This window comes from Molossus molossus, unplaced genomic scaffold, assembly GCF_014108415.1.
Source record: "Molossus molossus isolate mMolMol1 unplaced genomic scaffold, mMolMol1.p scaffold_m16_p_7, whole genome shotgun sequence".
Classification (NCBI taxonomy): Eukaryota; Metazoa; Chordata; class Mammalia; order Chiroptera; family Molossidae; genus Molossus; species Molossus molossus.
In genome coordinates, this window is record NW_023425401.1 from 93,235,604 (window position 1) to 93,260,394 (window position 24,791).

At 38.7% G+C, this 24,791-nt stretch overlaps 1 protein-coding gene across 1 annotated transcript in view; it reads left to right on the plus strand.

Moving 5' to 3' along the window:
• KLHDC10 (kelch domain containing 10) overlaps positions 1–24,791 on the plus strand; it is a 63,174-nt gene that overhangs the window by 23,155 nt on the left and 15,228 nt on the right. Inside the window, exon 2 of the mRNA XM_036246871.1 lies at positions 17,055–17,141. Coding sequence (XP_036102764.1) covers positions 17,055–17,141 — 87 coding nt within the window. The remainder of the gene's footprint in view (positions 1–17,054; positions 17,142–24,791) is intronic.

The window sequence follows — 24,791 nt, forward strand, 5'->3', positions numbered from 1 at the left end:
GCTGGGCAGCTCACATGGTTAGAGCATCATCCCAGTATGTGAGTTTGATCCCCAATAAGAACACCTATAAGAATCAACCAACGGACGCATAAATAAGTGGAACAACAAATTGATGTTTCTCTCAGTCTCTCTCTCACTTGGAAAAAAATGAATAAATGAAAATATGATGCTATTATTTTTTTATTATTTTAATATTTTATCGACTTTTTATAGAGAGAGGAAGGAGGCGTGAGAGAAACATAGGTTTTTGTTGTTCCACTTATTTATGCATTCATTGGTTGACTCCTGTATGTGCCCTGACCAGGGATACTGCAATCTTGGCTTATTAGGATGATGCTCTAACGAACTGAGCTACAAAGCCAGGGCTGATGAGGATATTTTAAATCAAGAGTGTTCCCAGGATTTTTATTTATTAGATTCAGATTTTATATATATATATATATATATATATATATATATATATACACACACACACACATATATATGTGTATATATATATACTTATTTATTTATTTTTGTTGCAGATGTTTTTTCTTTTTTCCCTCATTGACACCCTCCTCCCAATCCTGCCCCCACCCAACAATATTGTCTATGTCCTTGTTTATGCATATAAGCATATAAGTTCTATGGCTTATCTCTCCTCTCACCCCACGTCCACCTCTTCTGAAATTTGTCAATCTGTACTCCACTTCCATGTCTCTGGGTCTATTTTGTTCCTCAGTTTGTTTTGTTCATTATATTCCACAAATAAGTGAGGTCTGTGATATGTGTCTTTCTCTGATTGGCTTGTTTCACTTAGGATAATACTCTCCAGGTCCCTCCACGCCTTCTCAAAGGATAAGAGATCTTCCTTTCTTACAGCTGCATAGTATTCCATTGTGTATGTATACCACAGCTTTTTTATCCACTAATCTACTGATGGACACTTGGACTGTTTCCAGGTCTTTTTTTTTTTTATCCTCACCCGTGGACGTTTTTCCATTTGTTCAGATAGAGTGGGAGAGAGAGAGAGGAAGGGAGAGAGACATCGACTTGAAAGGGACACATTCACAACCAACCAGGGCCAGGGACCAACTGTAACCGAGGTATGTGCCCTTAGCAGGAACCGAACCCGGGTCTCTCTGGACCACAGGCCGACGCTCCAACCGCTGAGCCAAACCGGCCAGGGCTGTTTCCAGGTCTTAGTGATTGTAAATAATGCTGCTATGAACGTAGAGGTACATATATTATTTCTGATTGGTGTTTCAGGCTTCTTAGGGTATATTCCTAGAAGTGGGATCACTGGGTCAAATAGCAGTTCAATTTTTAATTTTTTGAGGAAACACCATATTGTTTTCCATAGTGGCTGCACCAGTCTGCATTCCCACCAGCAGTGTACACTAGAGTTCCCTTTTCTCCACACCCTTGCCAGCATTTGTTTGATGGTTTATTGATGGCAGCCATTCTGGCAGGTGTGAGGTGATCTCATAATTGTTTTAATTTGCATTTCTCTGATGATTACTAATATTGAGCTTTTTTTGGGGGTATGTCTCTTGGCCATTTGTATGCCCTGCTTGGAGAGGTGTCTGTTTAGGCCCTCTGCCCATTTTTTAACTGAGTTCTTAGTCTTCCTTTTATTGAGTTGTATGAGTACTCTATATATTTTGGAAATTAGCCCTTTATCTGATGTATCGTTGGCAATTATGTTCTCCCATATAGTGGGTTTCTTTTTTATTTTGATGGTTGTTTCTTTTGCTGGGCAGAAGCTTTTTAGTTTGATGTAGTCCCATGTGTTCATTTTTTCCTTTGTTTCTTTTGCCTTAGGCATTATATCAGTGAAAATTCTTCTGCATGTGATGTTTGAAATTTTGTTGCCTACATTTTCTTCTAGGAGTTTTATGGATTCTTGGGTCACATTTAAGTCTGTTATCCATTTTGAGTTTATTCTTGTGTATGGTGTAAGTTGGTGGTCTAGCTTCATTTTTTTGCATTTAGCTGTCCAATTTTCCTAACACCATTTATTGAAGAGGCTGTCTTTATTCCACTCCATGCTCTTGCCACCTTTGTCAAATATTAATTGAACATGATGACTTGAGTCAATTTCTGTGTTCTCTGTTCTGTTCCATTGATCTATATGCCTGTTCTTGTGCCAGTACCAGGCTGTTTTGATTACCAAGGCTTTATAGTAAAACCTGAAATCTGGTAATGTGATCCCTCCTACTTTGTCTTTCTTTTTCAAGATTGCTGTGGCTATTCAGGGTCTTTTTTGGTTCCAGATAAACTTTTGAAGTTTTTGTTCTAGTTCTGTGAAATATGTCATTGGTATTTTGATGGGGATTTCATTGAATCTATAGATTGCTTTGGGTAGTATGGACATTTTAATGATGTTAATTCTTTCAATCCATGAACAAGGTATATGCTTCCACTTTTTTATATCTTCCTCCATTTCTTTTTTTGGTGACCTGTAGTTTTCTGCAAATAGGTCCTTTACTTCTTTGGTTAAGTTTATTCCTAGGTATCTTAATTTTTTTTCTGCAATGGTAAATGGAGGTTGCTTTTTTAGTTTCTCTTTCATTGAGTTCATTGTTGGTGTACAAGAATGCTGTCGATTTCTTGACATTAATTTTGTATCCTGCTACCTTGCCAATTTCATTTATTAAATCTCATAGATTTTTGATGGAATCTTTAGGGTTTTCTATGTACAGTATCATGTCATCTGCAAATAATGACATTTTCACTTTCTCCTTTCCAATTTGGATTCCTTTTATGTTTTCTTCGTGTCTGATATCTGTGGCTAAGACTTCCAGTACTATGTTTTTTTTTTTTTAATCCTCACCCGAGGATATTTTTCCATTTTTTGTACAGATAGAGTGGGAGGGAGGGAGAGGAAGGGAGAGACAGACAGAAACATCGACGTGAAGGGACACATCGAGTGGCTGCCACCCGCACGACCAACCAGGGCCGGGGACAAACTGCAACCGAAGTACGTGCCCTTAGCGGGAACCGAACCCGGGTCTCTCCGGACCGCAGGCCGACGCTCTAACCGCTGAGCCAAACTGGCCAGGGCCAGTACTATGTTAAATAAGAGTGGTGACAGTGGGCATCCCTGTCTGGTTCCTGTTTGTAAGGAAAATGCTTATAGTTTTTGCCCATTGAGTATGATGTTGGCTGTAGGTCTTTCATATATGGCCTTTATTATGTTGAGATATGATCCCTCTATTCCCACATTGCTGAGTGTTTTTATCAAAAATGGGTGCTGGATTATGTCAAATGCTTTTTCATCTGCATCTGTTGATATGATCATAGGGTTTTTATTTTTCATTTTGTTTATGTGGTGTATCACATTTATTGATTTGTGGATATTGTACCAGCCTTGAATCCCTGGGATGAATCCCACTTGGTTATGATAAATTCTTTTTTTGATGTATTGCTGGATCTGATTTGCTGAGATTTTGTTAAGTATTTTGGCATCTGTGTTCATCAGGGATATTGGCCTGTAGTTGTGTTTCTTTGTAGTGTCTCTATCTGGTTTTGGAATTTATATTATGCTGGATTCATACAATGAGTTTGGAAGTCTTTTGTCTTCTTGGAATTTTTTAGAATAGTTTGAGGAGAATGGGTGTTAGATCTTTGAATGTTTGATAAAACTCCCGATGAAGCCATCGGGCCTGGGTTTTTGTTTGCTGGGTTTCTTGATTACATCTTCAATTTCCTTAGTTGTTATTGATCTATTTAAGTTTTCTATCTCTTCCCAGATCAGTTTTTGGATAGTATGTATTTCTAGAAATTCGCCTAGATTATCCAATTTGTTGGCATATAATTGTTCATAGTATGTTTTAATGATCCTTTGTATTTCTGTGGTGTCAGTTGTTACTTTTCCTCTTTCGTTTCTGATTTTGTTTATTTGGCTCTTCTCTTTTTGTTTCTTGGTGAGTCTGGCTGAGGGTCCATCAATCTTGTTTATCTTTTCAAAGAACCAGCTCTTTGTTTCATTGATCTTTTGAATTTTTTTTTTTTTAGTTTCTATGTCTTTTATTTCTTCTCTGACCTTCACTGTTTCTTTCCTTCTACTTGCTCTGGGTTTTTCCTTTTGTTAACTTTCTAGTTCTTTGAGTTGGAAGTTAGAAAGTCAATTAGGCCCTGGCCAGTTTGGCTCAGCGGTTAGAGCGTCAGCCCGTAGACGAGAGTGTCCCGGGTTCAGTTCCCACTAAGGGCACATACCTCCGTTGCAGTTTGTCCCCGGCCCCAGTTGGGGTCATGTGGGTGGCAACCAGTCGATGTGTCTCTCTCAGATTGGTCTCTCTCTCTCTCTCTCTCTCCCTCTCTCTCCCTCTCTCTCCCTCTCTCTCCCTCTCTCCCTCCTGCTCTATCTGAAGATAAATGCAAAAATGTCCTCGGGTGAGGATTAAAAAAAGAAAGAAAGAAAGTCAATTAAGAATTTTTCTGCCTTGGCCAGTTTGGCTCAATGGTTGGAGCATTGGCCTGCGGACGAGAGAGTTCCAGGCTCGGTTCCCGCTAGGGGCACATACCAAAAAAAAACCCAAAAAACAATTTTCGCCCTGGCCGGTTTGGCTCAGCAGTTGGAGCGGCAGCCTGCGGTCCAGAGAGACCCGGGCTTGGTTCCCGCTAAGAGCACGTGCCTCAGTTGCAGTTTGTCCCCGGCCCTGGTTGGGTCGTGTGGGTGGCAGCCACTCGATGTATCCCTTTCACATCCATGTTTCTCTCTCTCTCTTTTCCTCTCTCTCCCTCCCACTCTATCTGAACAAAAAAATGGAAAAATGTCCTCAAGTGAGGATAAAAAAAAAGAACTTTTCTTGTTTCTTTTTTTTTTTTAACCTCACCCGAGGATATTTTTCCATTTTTTGTACAGATAGAATGGGAGGGAGAGAGAGGAAGGGAGAGAGAGTGAGAAACATCGACGTGAAGGGACGAGTGGCTGCCACCCACATGACCAACCAGGGCCGGGGACAAACTGCAACCGAAGTACGTGCCCTTAGCGGGAACCGAACCCGGGTCTCTCCGGACCGCAGGCCAATGCTCTAACTGCTGAGCCAAACTGGCCAGGGCTTTCTTGTTTCTTTAGGTAGGCCTGTAGTGCTATGAACTTCCTTCTCAGGACTGCTTTCGCTGCATCCCATAGATTTTGTGTTGTTTTGTGTTCATTTTTATTGATTTCCAGGAAGTTTTTAATTTCTTCCTTGATCTCCTTGGTAACCCATTTGTTGTTTAATAACATGCTACTTAGTCTCCATATGTTTGAATGTTTTTGCTGTAATTGATTTCTAATTTTATGCCATTGTGATCTGAGAAGATGCTTGATATGATTTCAGTCTTCTTAAATTGTAGAGATTTACTTTGTGTCCTAATATGTGGTCTATCTTCGAGAATGTCCTGTGTGCAATTGAGAAGAATGTATATTCTGCTGCTTTGGGGTGAAATGTCCTGATTTTTTAACCTCACCTGAAGATATTTTTCCATTTATCTTTAGACAGATTAGGAGTGGAGGAGGAGGGGGGGGGAGAGAGAGAGAGAGAGAGAGAGAGAGAAACATCAATGCTAGAAAGACACGACTGGTTGCCTCCCACGTGACTGGGGCCGGGGATGAACTGCAACCAAGGTACGTGCCTTTGGCAGGAATCAAACTCAGATCTTACTGGTCTGCAGCCTGACACTAACTGCTGAGCCAAACTGGCCAGGGCTGGGGTGAAATGTTCTGTAAATATCAATTAAATTCAGCCAATCTAGTTCATCATTTAAGGACTCCGTGTCCTTGTTAAATTTCTGTCTAGAAGATCTATTCAGTGGTGTCAGTGGAGTGTTAAAGTCACCCACTATGATTGTATTGCTATTGATCTCTCCTTTGAAGTACTCCAGAAGTTTTAAAATATATTTTGGTGCTCCTGTTTTTGGTGCATATATGTTTACCAGGATTATATCCTCTTGTTGGATTGTTCCTTTTAATATTATGTAGTGATCTTCTTTGTCTCTTATTATGGCCCTCATTTTGAAGTCTGTTTTATCAGATATGAGTATCGCTACACCAGTTTTTTTTTTTTTTCATTTCCATTTGCCTGGAAAAAATTTTTCCATCCATTCACTTTCATCCTGTGTGAGTCTTTTGTTGTGAGGTTGGTCTTTTGTAGACAGCATATATATGGATTGTGCTTTCTTATTCAGTCAGTTACCCTGTGTCTTTTGATTGGGGCATTTAAGCCATTTACATTAAAGGTTACTATTGATAGATACTTATTAGATGCCATTTTTATTTTATGCCTGTGTTCTTCTCCCTCTCTCTATTTCTTCTTACAGTAGTCCCTTTAGCATATTTTGCAGTGCTGGTTTGGTGGTGGTAAATTTCATTAGCTTTTCTTTGGTTTGTGAAGCTCTTTATTTCACCTTCAATTTTGAATGATAGCCTTGCTGAATAGTCTTGGATTTAGGCCCTTGCCTTTCATTACTTTGTGCACTTCATGCCCGTCCTTTCTGGCATGCTGTATTTCTATTGAGAAATCAGCTGACAGTCTAACAGGAGCTCCCTTGTAGGTAACTTTCTGTCTCTCTCTTGCTTCCTTTAAGATTCTTTTTTTGGCATTGGCCTGTGGTCCAGAGAGACCCGAGTTCGGTTCCCACTAAGGGCATGTACCTCGATTGCAGTTTGTCCCCAGCCCTGGTTGGGTTGTGCGGGAGGCAGCCACTTGATGTGTCCCTTTCACATCGATGTTTCTCTCTCTCTTTATCTCTCTCCTTCCCACTCTGAACAAAAAATGGAAAAATGTCCTTGGATGAAGATTAAAAACAAAAGATTCTTTCTTTGTCTTTAATGTTTGCCATTTTCATTATGATGTGTCTAGCTGTGGCTCTTTTTGGGTTCATCTTGCTTGAGACTGTCTGTGTTTCCTGGACTTGTGTGACTTTTCCTTAGGGAAGTTTTCTGTCATTATTTCTTCAAACAGGTTCTCTATTCCTTTCTCTGATTCTTCTACTTCTGGTACCCCTATGATGGGAATGTTGTTATGTTTTGTATTGTCCTAAAGCTCCCTTAAATTCTCCTCCTGTTTTTTCATTTTTTCCCCCATTTGCTGCTCTATTTGGGCATTTTTTTCTACCTTGTCTTCTAATTCACTGATTCAGTCTCCAGTTTCTTCTAATCTACTATTGAATCCTTCTAAGGTATTTTTCATATCAGCTGTGTTGTTCTTTATTTCCTCTTGATTTTTATTCATAGCTTCTACCAAGCTGATGTAGTTCCCATTGAGCTCTTTATAATTCTCATTAAGTTGCTTTTAGTTCTCACTGAATTGTTTGAGCACCTTTAAAAATCATTGCTTTGGCCCTGGCCAGTTTGGCTCAGCGGTTAGAGCGTCGGCCCGTGGACCAGAGAGGCTTGGGTTCAATTCCCGCTAAGGACACATACCTCGGTTGCAGTTTGTCCCCAGGCCCGGCTGCGGTTGTGTGAGTGGCAACCACTCAATGTGTCTCTCTCACGTTGATGATTCTATCTCTCTCTTCCCTCTCTTCCTCCTGCCCTATCTCAAGATAAATGGAAAAATGTCCTTGGGTGAGAATTAAAAAAAAAAAAATCATTGCTTTGAATTCTTTATCTGACAGATTGCTTTCTTCCATTTCAGATAGTTCTTTTTCTGGTGATTCCTCCTTTTCTTTCATTTGGGTGTTGTTTCTTTGTCTACCCCTTTTTAACCATCTGGTTGTTCTAGACCTGGTGCGCGATGTTGGGATGTGTAGGCGGATTGGTGTGTATCAAATAAAGCTGCTGTACCTCCCAGACTGCTCTGGTGCGTGGCACCTCTTGTCTGCTGTGGGTCCTAGAGGATTGACTGCTGGTGACTGGTATTGGTCTGTCCTGGTAGGCACTGCTGCTGGAGCTGTGGGCCCCACTGGTGCCACAGGCAGCTGTATTGCGCAGACCCCTCCGGTGCCACAGGCAGCTGTATTGCACAGGCCCCACTGGTGCCACAGGCAGCTGTATTGCACAGGCCCCACTGGAGCTGCGGGCCCTGCTGGTGTGGCAGGCAGCTGTATCGTGCGGGCCCCACTGGAGCTGCAGGCCCCCCTGGTGCCCAAGGCAGCTGTATCACACAGTCCCCACTGGAGCCGCAGGCCCCGCTGGTGTAGCAGGCAGCTGTATTGCGTGGGCCCCACTGGAGCCATGGGTCCGGCTGGTGGTGGCTGGGGAGTGCTGCTGCCTGATGGGGCTTAGTTCCTGCTCAGCCTCTGCTGATGCTGTTGAGGATGTGTCTCAGCTGCCAGTCTGTGCTGCTCCTGCCTGAGGATGGATATCTGCTCCAGAGCCTCTGTTGCTGGGGGTATATCTCGGCTCTGATCAGGCTGCTGCTGTGGGGGATGGTGCTGGGCTCCCAGCCACTTGGGGCTTCTGCAGCAGGCACCTTGACAGCACTGCTACTGTGTACTAGTCTGTGTTGACACAGTGGGGCCCACTGGTCTGATGGTGTGAGGTGCACTGGTGGGGTCAGGTCACCGGGCCCTAGCCACTCCTGCTGCCTCCTCCCAGAAAAATCAGGGATCTGCCAAAATGGCAGGGTCTCCTGGCCACACAGGGAGAAGCGCCCTGACGAACCACTTACTATGGTAGCCAGCTGCTCCCCATCCACAGCACAGGAACTTTCTGCCCTGCATTTCTGCACTGCTCAAGGTTGGTCATCCGTACTCCACATTCATTCACATTCTCTCTCACACTCTCACACACTCACCCTCGCTCCAGTCCTGCCTGCTGCCATCATCAAAGCTGATGGGAAGTCCAGATTTAATATTTTAATGTAGCACAGGTTTATGAATTATAATACTTTTTTTTTTATCCTCACCCGAGGACATTCTTCCATTTTTTGTTCAGATAAAGTAGGAGGGAGAGAGAGGAAGTGAAAGAGAGAGAGAAACATCAACATGAAAGGGACACATCAAGTGGCTGCCACCCACACAACCCAACTAGGGCCGGGGACAAACTGCAACCGAGTTACGTGCCCTTAGCAGGAACCGAACCTGGGTCTCTCTGGACTGCAGGCCGATGCTCTCACCGCTGAGCCAAACTGGCCAGGGCTTATAATACTTTTTGATTAATTTGTAATCTGTAAAATGTTTAGGTTGTTTAAAACAATCATTTCTAAGGAAGGAGAATATAGCTTAGAATTCAGTTATTTGTGAACACTGGTTTCAAATGCCACTTCTAGCCGTGGCTGGTATAGCTGAGTTGGTTGGGCATCATCCTGTGCACCGAAAGATTGCTGGTTTGATTCCCGGTGGGGGGTGTGCAGTAGACAGCTGGTCAGTGTTTCAGTCTCACATCGGTGTTTCTCTCACTCCTCTCTCTCTCAAAATCAATAATTTTTTTTTTTTGGTATGTGCCCCTAACGGGAACCAAACCCAGGACTCTCTGGTCCGCAGGCCAATGCTCCAACAGCTGAGCCAAACCGGCCAGGGCTCAAAATCAATAATTAAAAAAAAAAAAAAAAATCAAATACAATGTCTGCATTTTTAAACAGTTTGAGCCTGAACAGGAGGAAGGCAACTCCTCCTGTGCCCCTGTTTTCCCCTAAGACAAAACTCCTCAAGGAACAAGCCTGTTTTTTCAGTAAAGTAATATTTGAATAATTAATTATATAAACCAAAATGAGCCCCCCCCATGTGGCTCAGTGGAGGTCACAGTTTGATTCCCCATCAGGGCACATGCCCGGGTTGCTGGCTCGATCCCCAGTAGGGAGCGTGCAGGAGGCAGCCCATTGGTGTTTCTCACATCGATGTTTCTATCTCTCTCCCTCTCTCTCTAAAAAAATCAATAAAAACATATTTTTTATAAACCAAAATGACAAAGCACAGGTTAAGATTTGTTAACGGGCCATGATTACTTAACTTTTCCTTTTTTCTTGTTTTGGTACGTGCCCCTCGCAGGAACCGAACCCCCAGACTCTGATCCAGAGGCCAACGCTCCAACCACTGAGCCAAACCGGCCAGGGCAAATCACTTCACTTTTTTTTTTTTTTTTATCCTCACCCGAGGACATTTTTCCATTTTTTGTTCAGATAGAGTGGGAGGGAGAGAGAGGAAGAGAGAGAGAGAGAGAAACATCGACGTGAAGGGACACATCGAGTGGCTGCCACCCACACGACCAACCAGGGCCGGGGACAAACTGCAACCGAAGTACCATACCACAGTGCCCTTAGCGGGAACCGAACCCGGGTCTCTCTGTACCACAGGCCGACGCTCCAACTGCTGAGCCAAACCGGCCAGGGCTCACTTCACTTTTATAAAAGGAGCCCTGGCCAGTTTGGCTCAGCGGTTAGAGCTTTGGCCTGTGGTCCAGAGAGACCCGCTAAGGGCACTTATTTCGGTTGCAGTTTGTCCCCGGCCGTGGATGGGTCGTGCGGGTGGCAACCACTTGATATGTCCCTCTCACGTTGATGTTTCTCTCTCTCTCTCTTTCTCCCTCCCACTCTGCCTGAACAAAAAATGGAAGAATGTCCTTGGGTGAAAATGACAAAAAAGGAAAGAAGTCTGTGATAGCCTACTTTTTGCTACAAATGTCAAAGGAGTAATGTCAAAGAAGTTGCTCTCCTCTCCCAAGATTCTGGTCTTATCCCTCAATATATCATGGTTAGCCCAAAGTGTACCATTGTGCAAACTTTTAAAAAATACCTTTTTTCAGGTAGGCATAATCCTATGGGTGCATTGGGGAGTAGAGTGCAGACTGGATTTTAGCCTCCACCCTACGTAGCCACTTGGCGTGGAGCTCTTATACAGTAAGGATCTGCACTACCGTGCAGTGATTCTAAATCCAGTATTAATTTACTTCTCTTTTGAAATTCTTTATAGATACTGAATTGTATAAAGTGATAGGACCATACCACAGGCCTACCCACCTAAGTCAGAATGCCTCGATCGTGTTCTCTATTAGTAGTCTCATTATTAAAATATTATTTATTGTTTTAGATCCATCATTTTGAATGCAGTCTGCCCTATATCCGCATAATGAGTTTTATTTTAATTTTTATTTATTTTATACTTTTTACTTTGAGATATAGTAGATTCACATGAATTATAAGAAATAATACAGATAGAGCCTGGCTGGTTTGGCTCAACAGTTAGAGCGCCGGCCTGTGGACCAGAGTCCCGGGTTTGGTTCCCGCTAAGGCCACGTACCTGAGTTGTGGTTTGTCCCTGCCCCAGTCGGGGTCGTGTGGGTAGCAAAACCACTCAGTGTGTCTCTCTCTCTCTCTTTCCCCGTCTCTCCCTCCCCACTCTATCTGAAGGTAAATGCAAAAAAAAAAAAAATGCCCTTAGGTGAGGATAAGAAATAAATAAATAAATAAATAAAATACTTTATTAAAAAAAAGAAATAATAGAAATAGATCTATATACTGGTCATCCAGTTTCCCTGAATGAAAACATCTTACTACTATTGTACAGTAAACACAACCAGTGTATCTACTTAAATAAAAAATATATATATGTATGCATATATGAATACTTATATATACTTACACATACACACACATATATATAAGGATATATAAAAACATATCCTTAACCAAGGATATGTTTTTATTGATTTTTAAAGGAGAGAGAGGGAGTGGGGCAGGGAGAGGCGGGGAAAGAGAGAAAGAAATATTGATATGAGAGAAACATCCATTGGTTGCCTCCCATACACACCCCAACTGGGGATCAAACCCTCAACCTAGGCATGTGCCCTGACTGGGAATCAAACCCGCAGCCTTTTCAGTGTCAATGCTCCAACCAACTGAACCATGTGGCCAGGGCCAGCAAATCAACTTTGATACCATCTACTGACCTTACTCAGCTTTTATTAGTTTTACAGGCATTCGTGTGTGTGTGTGTGTGTGTGTGTGTGTGTGTGTGTGTTTGTATTGAATTCTAAACAATTTTATCATATGTGTAGATTTGTGTGACCACCTAGTTAAGATATAGAACAAATCAATCCCAAGGCTCCCTCATGTTACCCTTTATAGCTACAGCCACCTCCCTTGGCAGACTTCTGGCAACCACTAATCTGTTCTCCATCTCTATAATTTTGTCATTTCAAGAATGTTATATACATGAAATCATATAATAGTTAACATTTAAAATTGGCTTTTTTTTTCTTTTTTCTTTATTAATGTTAGAGAGAGGAAAGGAGAGAAAAATAGAAACATAGATGAGAGAGAACATCGATTGACTGCCTCCTGCATGCCTCACTCTGGGGATCAGGCCCACAACCTGGGCATGTGCCCTGACCAGGAATCGAATCTGTGACCTCTTGGTGCATGGGTCAGTGCTTAACCACTGAGCAACACCAGCCGGGTGGCTTTTTTTTGTTGTTGTTCATTCAGCATAATTCCCTTGAGAGCCATCCAACTTGTTGCACATATCAGTAGTTTTGATACTGAATAGTGATGCCATGGTATAGATGTACCACAGTTTGTTTAACCATTCATCCATTGGAAAGTTGTTTACAGATTTTGGCTATTATGAATAAAGCTTCTATGAGCATTTGTGTACAAGTCTTTGTTTGAGCATAAGTTTCTTTTTCCCCCAGTTTGCTTGATACTGAATTTTATTAAATGCCTTTTCTGCACTTATTGAGATGATCATATGTTTCTTTTCCTTATTCTGTTAATGAGATGAATTATACTGATTTTTGAATATTAAATCAGCCTTACATTCTTGGAGTAAATTTCACTTGGCCATAATGTATTCTCCTTTTTATGTAACTTTGATTTGATTTGGTAGTATTTTGTTTAGAATTTTTATGCCTATGTTTATAAGGGATATCCTGTAATTATTTTTAATGTCTGTATCAGATTTTGATATCAGGGTTCCATTAGTCTCACAAATGAATGTCTCTGTTCTCTGAAAGTGTTTGTATAGATAGGTATTGTATCTTCCTAAGTGTTTGGAGTGAAGCCATCTAGTATTCTTAATCTTTTTTTATACATATTTTCCATTGATATGTATATTAATCACTTTCTATATATTTCTTCTGAACAAAACAAGGACTTTATCATTCATCTGCTTTCCCTTCTCCCAACCACTCTTCTTACCCTCACAGTTATTCCTGTCAATGTCATATGATATTGTAGTTTTGAATATTAGTAAGCTTTTGTGTTTTTTTTTATTTCACATGGGCACTTAAAGGCTTTACTGGTTTCTCTGCTATACTCTTTTCTTATACCTTGTTTATTATTCTTGGATTATTATTTTTTTATTCCAGATATATTTATTTGAGCAGTTCTTTCACCAGAAGTCTGAAGGAAGCAAAATTTTTGTGTCCGTGTACTTTAAAAAATGTCTTAATTTTACTCTCACACTTGAGTGAGAGTTTGAGTAGGTATAGAATTCTGGGTTTTAAAGTATATCCAGTTGTCCCATCTGTTGAAAAGACTATTCTTTCCCCATTGAGTCGTCTTATTACCCTTGTTATAAGTCATTTGACCATAGACATAAGGATTTATTTATGTGTAGACTCTCAATTCTTGTCCATTAATATATATGTCCATCGTATGCCAGTACTACATTGTTTTGAATAATGTATCTTTGTAATAAGTTTTGAAGTCAGGAAGTGTGAGTCTTTCAACTTAGTTCTTTTTCAAGATTGTTTTGGTTTTCTGGGTTCTTTGCATTTCCATATGAAGTTCAGGATTAGCATTTCTGCAAGAAAGGCAGTTGGAATTTTGATAGAGCTTGCTCAATTCTCTTTTATATTTTAACTTTTAAAAATGATTTTTACTTATTTTTCTTTTATACTGTATTTTGATGAATTTCTTGGCTCCTCTTTCAGATTACTAATTTAATTTGTTCTTTATATTTTTTTCAGTCCTTATTTAAGTTTTTTAGTTCAGTGATCAAAACTTAACTTCCAAGAGTTCCAATTGGTTTAATGCATTTATTTATTTATTTATTTATTTATTTTAAAGAATAATTTATTGTTTTTAGAGAGAGAGGAAGGGAGAAGAGAGAAACATTGATATGAGAGTACAACATCGATCTGCTGCCTCCTGCATGTCTATGGTGTGGGATCGAACCCACACCCCAGGCACATGCCCTTGACTTGGAATTAAACCCAAAACCTCTTGGTGCACGGGCCAGCACACTAACCACCGAGCCACACTGGCCAGGGTGAAGTTTGGCAGTTTAAATACATAACAATTAAAGCTTGAGTAAATAGAACTTCACACCAGGAATATGTATCTACATGAAATTGGAAAAGCATATATTTGTGATGTTGCTGTTTTCTCTTTTATTCCTGCTCTTTGGGAGGAGAAAGAAAACATGGGTTCTGAAGTCAGTGTCTACCTTGTGTGAATAACCGCCAGAGTCAACATTAGCCTTTGCGTGTTGGTTGCTGAGAGAGAAACCGGCCAAAGATGTCTGACAGAGCTCTGAGAAAAGATCAGAAAAGGGTTTTTGATTACAACTTTGGTTTAATAAATTTCAATGATATTCCCTCAGTGTTATTCTAAATTTGTTTTATAATTTTCCAATATAAAATAATATGTCATAGAAATTTGGGATAATATAAAAGAAGTGATAACCCTCAACCCCAGTCACAACCACTGCTAACACTTCAGTATATTTCTTTATAGTATTTTTTTAAATTATAGCTTTAAAACAAAATTAAAGTAATATGATATTGTTTTTCTTCCAGTCCAAAAGTAAGGCCTACTCAATGAGAAAACTTGGAAAATAAAGACCAGCACTAAGGAGAAAAAATAAAAAGCACTCAAAATAACCACCCAAAGATAACCACAATTAAAATTTGATGTATATCCTTCCTGTATTTTTCATGAATATATACACTTTTTAATTTATTAATATAGTATCATAATCTAGTACTATTTTGTACTTTGCATTTTTTATTTGCAAAATAAAAATTGTGAATGTTTTTGTATGTTAGTAAATATTCTTGTATATACTTTTTAGTGTTACATAGAATATGAACATATTTAAGTATGTTTATTTGGCATACTTAACTATCTCCCTATCATTGGACATTGAAAGTGTTTCTAATTTTTTACCATCATAAATAATATTATAGTGAATATCTTTGTCCCTACATTTTTCCATGCATCTGAATGATTGTTTCTTTAGGAATAAATTCCCAGAAGTGGAATAACTGGGTAAAAGGGTATGTACATTTTAATGCTTTTAGTACATAAAAATGTCAAATTTTAAGCTAATCACTTGTTATATTCTGTCTTGTATTGCTATATAATTGTTTTATGTGTCTGTCTTGTCTCCCTAATTAGAATATAAGCTTCTTGAGGGCAAGGAAAGTTTCTTATACATCTTACGTATCCTTTGACAGTGTGTGATTTACAATGTTGGAATTATGAATAATCAACAAATATTGTATTAATTTAAACCTGTGGTTTTACAGGCTTTTGAATGTCATAAACCTGTCAATTTCAAAATATATGTATTGGGGGATACACATAGGCTTGCAAATTTTCTATTTTTTCAAGAAAGGATATTAAAAAACAAAACCCACTGCCATTTCCTACAACCTTCATCTCATAAAATAAAGAATGCTTAATAACAAAAAGTTTCTAATCTCTGAAACATGGACAGATTTTTAAATGGAACATTGTAGCTAAAAAATCAAACAAACAAACAAAAACAGACTCACTGCCTTATCCATATTTTTTTCATTTGTATTAGACTGGTGAATCTTTACCTTAGCCAGTCAGTGCTCTGTAACCAACATTTGGGAACTACTGATTCAAAAGACTTAGAGGATTAAAAGATAAAGCCTTTTGCAAAATAAACTTCTTTCCCTTGCCCACAAGCCTGTCTTCTTCACTATAATAAGTACACACATGCAGGTAATGCCATTTTTAATTACACAGAGTTTGTGTATCTCAGTGTACGAGTGTTACTGTAAACAAACCAGACCTTGCTGATGAACAGCAAAATATATTTCCAATTTCCAAAGCCAAAATATGAGCTTTCTAAGAAATTTGAGACAGGTTAAATGTGATGTAGTGGAAAGAAGGCAAGTTTTTGAGTTAGACAGCCAAGGTTTGAATCCTGACTCTGGCATTGTCACTTATTTTCCTTGTAAAATAAATATCATCTTCCTCAGAGAGTTTTTATAGCCCCAGTTATGGCAGTTAATTCACTGTAATGAAATTATTTGTGTAGACATCTGCCTTCCTCACAAGACCATGAGCTCTTGAGGGTAGAAGTCATAGCTTGCTTTCCCTACTCTATAGCCTGGTCCCAGGCCCAAGGCATAGCAGGTGCTTAATGAAATGGCCGCTGAATCTATACATGATTGTTGTGAGGATTAAATGAGGTAATGTGTGAAAGCTCTTTGTAAACTTTAAACTCTATACAAATGTTAATTGTTTTTATTGCCAATAAGAGCTATCTTTGGGAGCTATCAAAATTTTGGGAAGAAACAAAATGACCCATTTCATAGTTCTATAATGTTTCACATTTTTCTTCTATTATATAAGAAAACAAGTTTTAACTGGGTTAGGGTGGAGTTAATTTGCTTCCTGGGAAGGCAGATGAATCCCCCCACTTTTGGCCAGTGGAAGTGCCAAGAGATTATTTCGTATTTAAAGAATGGTACCCATTGCTTTATCCTCTTAACCATATAACTTATGAAAGGATACCAAACCTGGAAGAGAACAGGAGCCTACATTAATTTTAATCAGTACTTTTAAAATTTTATTTTTACATTTACTGTCTTTTAAAAATGTCTTAGTTTCTAATTCGTTTGTAAAGCTTGTGGTGAATTTTTGCCACAAGATGGCATTGGTGATTATTGAATGCATGTTCTATTGACCCAGAATTCTGAAAAATGGGGCACGTAATTGTTTGTATTCTTTTGGGGATGAGTTGAAAGCTTTCATCACTGCTTACTTACTAATTAAATTTTGTTTTGACTCCTAAAGCAGGGTTAAATGCTACTTTACATCACTTCTTTCTGTATTCAAGTATTGTTTTGTTTCCTGTTTTTCTGTCTTTATAACTACAGTAACTATGTATTATTTGCCATGTGTTGTATGTGTCTGACTTATTGCTGATAATTGTGGTAACAGGTAAGAAGAAAATACGATGGGACCCAGTTAGGAGGCGCTTCATTCAGTCCTGTCCCATCATAAGGATCCCTAACAGGTTTTTGAGAGGTGGGTGTAACTAGCAAGAGATCTGTGCTTCATATGGGTTAAAGGGAACTTTGAATGAATTTTCTAAACTCAAAACTCTGGTTTTTAGAAACTGTCTAAACAGCTAAGATTAGAATAAGAAAAGTCTAGAACTTAATTTTAAGCCTGTGTTTCATATTGACCACTGTTGGAATTGTAATTATAAGTTTTAGGGAATTAAGATCATTCAATATGCATTAGATGATAGAACTAAATCATCTCCCTGATATCACTATTATTCCACTTGACCATATTAAAAAGAACTTTGAATAATTTATAAAATATGGGTGTGGGAAAAACTTTTGTAAATATGATTCTAAGGAAAAAATAAAGATTAATTTATGTGACTATAAAATTAAAAACCTCTTATGTAAAAAATCCATAAATAAAAAGATATAAGGGGGAAGTATTTGTAACAAATGGTTAATATTATATATAATATTATATATAAACAGTTCTTATAAATCAATAGTTTAAAAACGAATGCCCACTAGAAAAATAGCTAAAAGAACATGAATAGCTACAATATTTATTAATACATACAAAAGAAAATGCAATAAATATGAACAAATATTTATTTTTACAATTGTTACGAACATGATAATTAAAATAATAGACATTATTTTCACCTATTAGATTTGCAAAGACTAAAAATAAGAATGCCCAGTGTTGGCAAGATTATGAGAAAATGAAGCTCATATATTGAAGGAGGTATAAATTTAACACAGCCTTTTTGGATTTCATTTGCCAATATGTATCAAAAGCCTTAAAAGTGTTCATATTCTTTGACCTTGTAATTCATACTTTTAGAAATGTTGCATTCCTTCTACTTTTATTCATTAAAAATTATTTTTTATTTTTTATTATGTTTTATTGTTGATAGTATTACAAATGCCCCCCATTTCCCCCCCCATTCCTTCTACTTTTAAAATTTTTCCACAAAAATATACTCCACAGTGAAAAAATAAAATCTCAGAAGAGAGTTGAAAACTGGTTCACGCCATCTCTAGATTAACAAATGATCAGACAAGCATGCTTAATGTTATAATTTAGACTTTGTTAAATTATTTATAAACCAGTATATTTGATTTTGGTAAGAAATTATTTTTTTAAAAAACTAGAAGAAAATCTTGCAGCTGCTATAGATGTTTCTTTATTGAGTACCTAACCTGTTTTTAGCAGCCAAATTCCAAAACATGAAAAGAACAAAATCTATCTTAAATAGGTCAAAATAAGATACTTAGGATGGTGTACTACCCTTTAGCATAAATAAATTATTTTACTGATACAAATTAAGAGGTAATTTTAGTGTTATGTGACGGAAAGAATATTGTGCACACACGTGGCCAAGCAGGTACATTTAATTCTATAACATATTTTTCTTTTTTTGATTTATAAATTAGAATGTTAATTTATTATTTACAATGAGAAAGCTATCTTGGGGTGACTAAATTTAAAGATAATTAAGAAATTGATTAGGATATACAATTTAATATCAATGTTGTACAAATATAAACATTAAAAAAACAAACAAAGGAAATAGTGAAATAATGTTATATCTAGATGATGGGATTTTATTTTCTTTGGTTGTATTCTCTGTTTTTTCAATTTTCTAATCATGGAAAAAAAGAGATTAGCACAGGTAAGTTTTATACCTTTGATCATTCTGTAAGCCCTGAGTTACCTCAAGCAGGGGCCGAGGAAGATGCCCTGGCAGTGCTGAGAGAGCCAGGCGGGGCAGTGACAGCACTAGCGAGTGTCCGGTGGCCGCCTCCAAAGCAGCGCCTTGTCTTAGCGCACACCTTCTTTGGCCTGTTCGTGGTGTTTGGTGCTGTTGACCCATCTGCACCTTCTTAGGTTTTTCTCTTCTTTTGGGTTACTTTACCGTACAATCCTAGATGTTTCCTTCCTACTTCTTTGATTGTTCATTCTGTTTTCTTCACTAGCTTCTTTCTTCCTACCCACTAAAGGTGGGTATTGCTTCAACGTTCTGTCCTCTCCATTCTCTCTTTTGGTTATCTCATCAGCTTTCACAGACTTAACTATCTTCGTTCGTTCGTTCGTTCGCTCATTCTTTCATTCTTTCAATATTTCTTGATTGCCTCCTAAGTGCAGGCACTGTGCTAGCTTAATGATCTAGAGAATAGAGAATCAGGTAAAGAATCAGTTACAGAATAATTTGAGTGTAATTCTTTGTGATAAGTGTCCTGATGAGGTAGAATGGTATGGGAGTATACAGAAGAGGTAACCTGGCCCTGCTCATGGGAGGGTGGAGAGAGAGGATGTTTAGGCCATTAGGATGACTTTTCAGAAGAGGTGTACTGAAAGGCTGAGTGGGTGTTAGCAGGGGAGGGTTGGAACATCTCAAACCATAGGAGCAACCAGCTGGAGTAAAGGCAGTCAGGCAGAAGAGCATGGTCTTTCTGAGGACTGTAGGAAGTTCAGCTTCGTGGGAAAGTGTGGAGAGAAGAGGATGGAGAGCGCCCAGTTCAAGTGGAGCACCACCCGAGGGGAGTTTTCAGGATCTGTTTGTTTTTTTTAATTAATGAAGAAATTTAATTGAAAGTCCAGTTACGAGGTTATTATAGTCATCAAGGTGAGGAATATTGGCACCTACAACTAAGGCAGTTGTAGTAGGAATAGAGAGTGGGAACTGATTTTAAATCTAAGGAAGTGGAATTAGATGAGACTTGACTAATTAAAGATGAGGAGGGAAAAGTCGAGAAAGCTTCCACTTTCTGTGTGAACCATTGTGCTTGTCATCGGGTGCTATGTAGATGGATGGAGGAGCAGACCGAGGGGAAAGATGACAGATTCAGTTTAATCTCCCCAAACCAATACTAGTATATCCTTGAACACTCAGTCTAAGAGTTATTTCCTGGGAGACCTTTGAAGGCCCATCTCTTTGTTCTGATGGCACCCTGTGTACCCGCCTGTATCATAGCACTTATCACACTGAATTATAGTTGTTTGTTTACTTGTTAACGTCTGCCATAGACTGTAAGCTCTGTAAGGGCAGGGACAGTGGGACAGTGCCTTTGAGTGGAATTGAATTATTTTTAAGGCCACTGACAGGGAATAGGATGGGACTGCAATGTAGTATGTTCTCAACTTCTCTCTGGTGGTGGTGACAGTAAACTAATAAGTTGCTGAGAATATGAAAATGCTGTTGTTTAGTGTTTACTTAGATTTAAAAACATATAACTATACTTTTGAAATTTCCACTTTCAAGCCTCTCATTTTGGGAATCCTCCACATTACCTCTGTTGATACTGATTGAACACCATTGCATAGTGCTTGTTTTCTGCCACTAGAGTCTTTCACCCAATCCTGTTTCTTCTCAAAAAGATACTTCTACTAATTAAAATTGTGTGGTGTGAAAACAATGAGTTTCCATTGACGGACCCAACATACCCATTTACCTTTCCATACTTCTCAGATATCACTGAAAATGACAAAACTGACATATGAAAAACAATAAATCAAAATTGTTTTGAAAAATGGAAAAGGGAGCTAGATTTGAAGCTAGATTACCAAGGTCTGAATCCAGGCTCTACCATTTACCAACTGTGTGACTGTGGGCAAGTTGCTTATTTCAGGGGGCTTAATTTCCTCATCTGTAAAATTAGGATGTTGATAATAGTACCTGCTTCCTAGGGTGGTTGTGAGGCCTAAGAGAGAGAATATGAGCAAAGCACTTAGAAGAGTTTTTCCATTTAGCCAATGTTTTCCATTTAGCCAATTCATGTTAGCTGCTATCATTCTTATTGCTTATACCAGAAAATTGGTGGGATTTCAGGATAACAGAAGCAGTTGGAACTATAATGATTGGGAAACAAGAACAGAATAAAATGCAACCTCAAATAGGTGCTCCTGCTGCATGCTAGAAGTCAGGAGACTTGCCTTCTGAAACTCTAAGCCTAGAGTCGGCAAATGTGGAAGGAAGGAGAAGGTTTGAGGAAGATGAAACAGCAGGGCAAATAATTAAGGGACTGTCTCTAAAACAGGTGTTTCCCCTACTCCTTCTCTCTTCATATAAAGAGCTCTCTGGCAATAGCATTAGATCCCAGGATTAAGCTAGAGAACAGCTCTTTGACAAAGTCGGGGATTTGGGGAGTGTTGACAAGCAATGCTGTCATGAATTGGGGCTGGAGAACGGGTATGAGCTCAAAACAGAGCTTTAAGTAACGGACCGCCACCACAGAAGGGGTGAGAAGGGTAGAATGGGGGGGGGGAGGAAAAGAAAGGGCACTCCATCGAGAATTAGGGCCAGACCATCTAAAAGACCAGACCATCTAAATGCAGCCTTCCTTATGTTGGCAATAGTAAGGCAGACTGCTTTTTCTCCACCTCTAAAGAGAAGCCTGTCAGTGTACCCTTACCTGCAGAGACCCACAGGCAGACAGATCTCTCATTTGGAAGTTTGGAGATGGAGTAACACAACTGTTGAGGAAATCCCCATCTCTTATAATTGTCAGTCAGTGTAGTCCTGCATTTATTAATATGAACAGATGATCAAGGCCCACCATATATTTGAGGGAAACTAGACTTGAAAGAGGTGACTAAGATGAACAAATAAAACAGCTGACCATGGTAGAAGCAGATTGGAACTCTAGGAAGTTCTGAGCATAAGAGGTTTCCTCGGAGTCAAAGAGTAAATTGGGTCCATAACCAAAAAACCAGCTGCCATGAAGAAAAAGGAATGATTAAAGAATTAGTTCTGTATTGAAGACTTGATTGCTGAAATTAAAATGCAGTTGGGGGCTTAAATAATATATTGGCTTAAGACTGACCTTTATGAAAATAAAGCAAAGGAAGTGTACAGACCATAAAGCAAGAAGACCAAAAAAGAAAGTAGATGAGGAAAATTATGCTTTGTGGATCATTCTTTGTGATCCAGTATCCATTTTATAGAGTTACAGAAGGAAAGACAGTGGAAGGGAGGAACTAAATAAAGAGTATTTTCCTACATTGAAGAAAGACTCTGCGTTTTCAAGTATAAAGGGCCCACTAAGGAACAAACTGGAAAAACAAAACGAAAAGCTTCTGTCTATACATTACTGAATTATTTATGATTCCAGTGATAAAATACAGGTTACATAGAAAGACTCAATTTTCATAGCACTATTTACAATAGCTAAGATCTGGAAGCAGCCCAGGTGTCCATCAGTAGATGAATGGATAAAAAAGCTGTGGTACATGTACACAATGGAGTACTATGCAACTGTAAGAAAGAAAGATCTCTTATCCTTTGAGATGACATGGAGGGACCTGGAAAGTATTATCCTAAGTGAAACAAGCCAAGCAGAAAAAGACAAATACCACATGATCTCACTTATTTATGGAATATAATGGACATAACAGTCTGAGGAATAGGGTAGACCCAGAAACATGGAAGTAGGGTACAGACTGACAACCCTCAGAAGAGGGGGTGGTGGGGGGAGGAAAGAGATAAACCACAGAACTTATATGCATGTACGCATAACTGATGGACATGGACAACAAAGCCGGGGATGGGGCAGGGAGGATGGGGAGGAGGGTGTCAGTGGGGTAAAAAAGGAGAAACATCTGTAACAAAAATAAAATAAAAATTAAAAAAAGAAAGAAAGACTCAATTTGCAGAAGCAGAATGGTGTTGTATTTCTCACCTGCAGACTGTTTTGCCTTCATTGTTCTGAGGGGCAGTTAGTTTGAAGGCAGAATGGTACCCAGCCTTACTAATGTTTAAGTGAGGGTCAAAATAAATAAGAACTCTGAAAGTTTATGACACACAGTCTTTGTGAGAAAATTACTTGAAGAGGTACTCCTGGTAAAATGAAAAACAAATCTAAGAAAGAGGAAGTTTTGGATATAAGAAGCAGTAGTGTGCAAAGGAACAAACAGTAAAACTTAGAGTTGCATCTAAATTAAGGGACTGTGAAGCCTAGTATAAAAGTTAAGAAAATATTTCTAAATATATAGAATAATAATATAAGTATATATGTGTGTATGTATGTATCTAACATTCTGTAACATTTCAGATGATTTAAACAAATTGGGGGTGGGAAGAAAGTAAAACTGCTAAAGATCTTTAAAATTTTCGTTTTGGAATTTATAAGTATAGTATGTGCTTATTAAAATGTAAATAATATGGAAATACATAGAGTGCAAAGTGAATGTATCTCAAGCATACATACAAATGTGTACAAATCAATAAGAAAAAGGCAGACACCTCAATAGAAGAATATATTAAAGGTTTGAGCAGGCACTTCCCAAAAGGAACAGTCCAATTGGTCAATAAACATGAAAAGGTGCTCAACCCCATTTGTAATGAGAGAATTGCATATTAAAACCACAATGAGATAGTTCTACAAACCCACAGGAATTGCTAAATTAAAAGTATAAGACCAATACCAAGCTTTTATAAACAAAAGTTTGGCCTTACCTAGTAAAGGTAAAGCTTTCCATACGTTCTGACTTAGAAATTCCATATCTAGATATATAGCCAACAAATGTGGACCTGAAAACATGCACAAAAATGTTTATAGCAGCCCTAGCCGATTTGGCTCAGCGATTAGAGTGTCAGCCCATAGACCAGAGTCATGGGTTCGGTTCTGGTCAAGGGCACACACCTCAGTTGAGGTTCTGGTCGGGGTCGTGCGGGGGCAACCATTTGGTGTGTCTCTCTCACCTTGATGTTTCTCTCTCTCTCTATCCTTCCCTCTCACTCTATCTGAAAATAAATAGAAAAATATCCACAGGTGAGAATTTAAAAAAGAAAATGTTTATTGCAGCATTAAGAGCCACTAATTTGAAACAACCCAAATGTCTATTCATACAACATAGACTGGATAAATTGTGGTATATATTTATACAAGGAAATACAATTTGACAATGGAAATTAACAGGCGACCTCTATCCACAGCAACATGGATGAATCTCAGAAACTTAATTGTAAACAAAAGAGCCCAGAAAGAAAACATACTATATCATTCTGTACAAATACACTTCAAAACTAGGCCAAAATAAACAATATTTTTTAGGGATGCATACTTAGGTATAATAAAGCTATTAAAAGAAAGCAAGTTTTATGATTGCCATAAAAATCAGGGAACAGGTTTCCTCTGGAAGTGAAGGAGGCGGGATGGAGGCGGTTGTGATCAAAAGGGGCAGGTGGGGGTTAGCTGGGTGCTGGCAATGTTTCATTTTTTGACCTGGATAATAATTACATTACCTTTTAAAATAATTTGTTAAGCTATGCATTTATAGTTTTGTATGCTTTTACCCATGTGTTATATTTCACAGTAAAAGAGGTTAAATAAAAAAGCAAAGGTCCCACTTCACCGCTTTACTCTTCACCTTATTCCTCTTTCCAGAAGTAACCACCATTAATAGCCAAGTTTATTTCCGAATGTGATTTATTTTTAATTATGTTAGAAAATGAAAAGTTTTTATTTTTATGAATTTTTATTATGGGCTTTTAAAAATGATTAGAAGTGCCCTGGCTGGTTTGGCTCAGCGGTTAGAGCGTCGGCCTGCGGTCCAGAGAGACCTGGGTTCGGTTCCCACTAAGGGCACGTACCTCGGTTGTAGTTTGTCCCCGGCCTTGGTTGGTCGTGCGGGGGCAGCCACTCAATGTGTCCCTTTCACGTC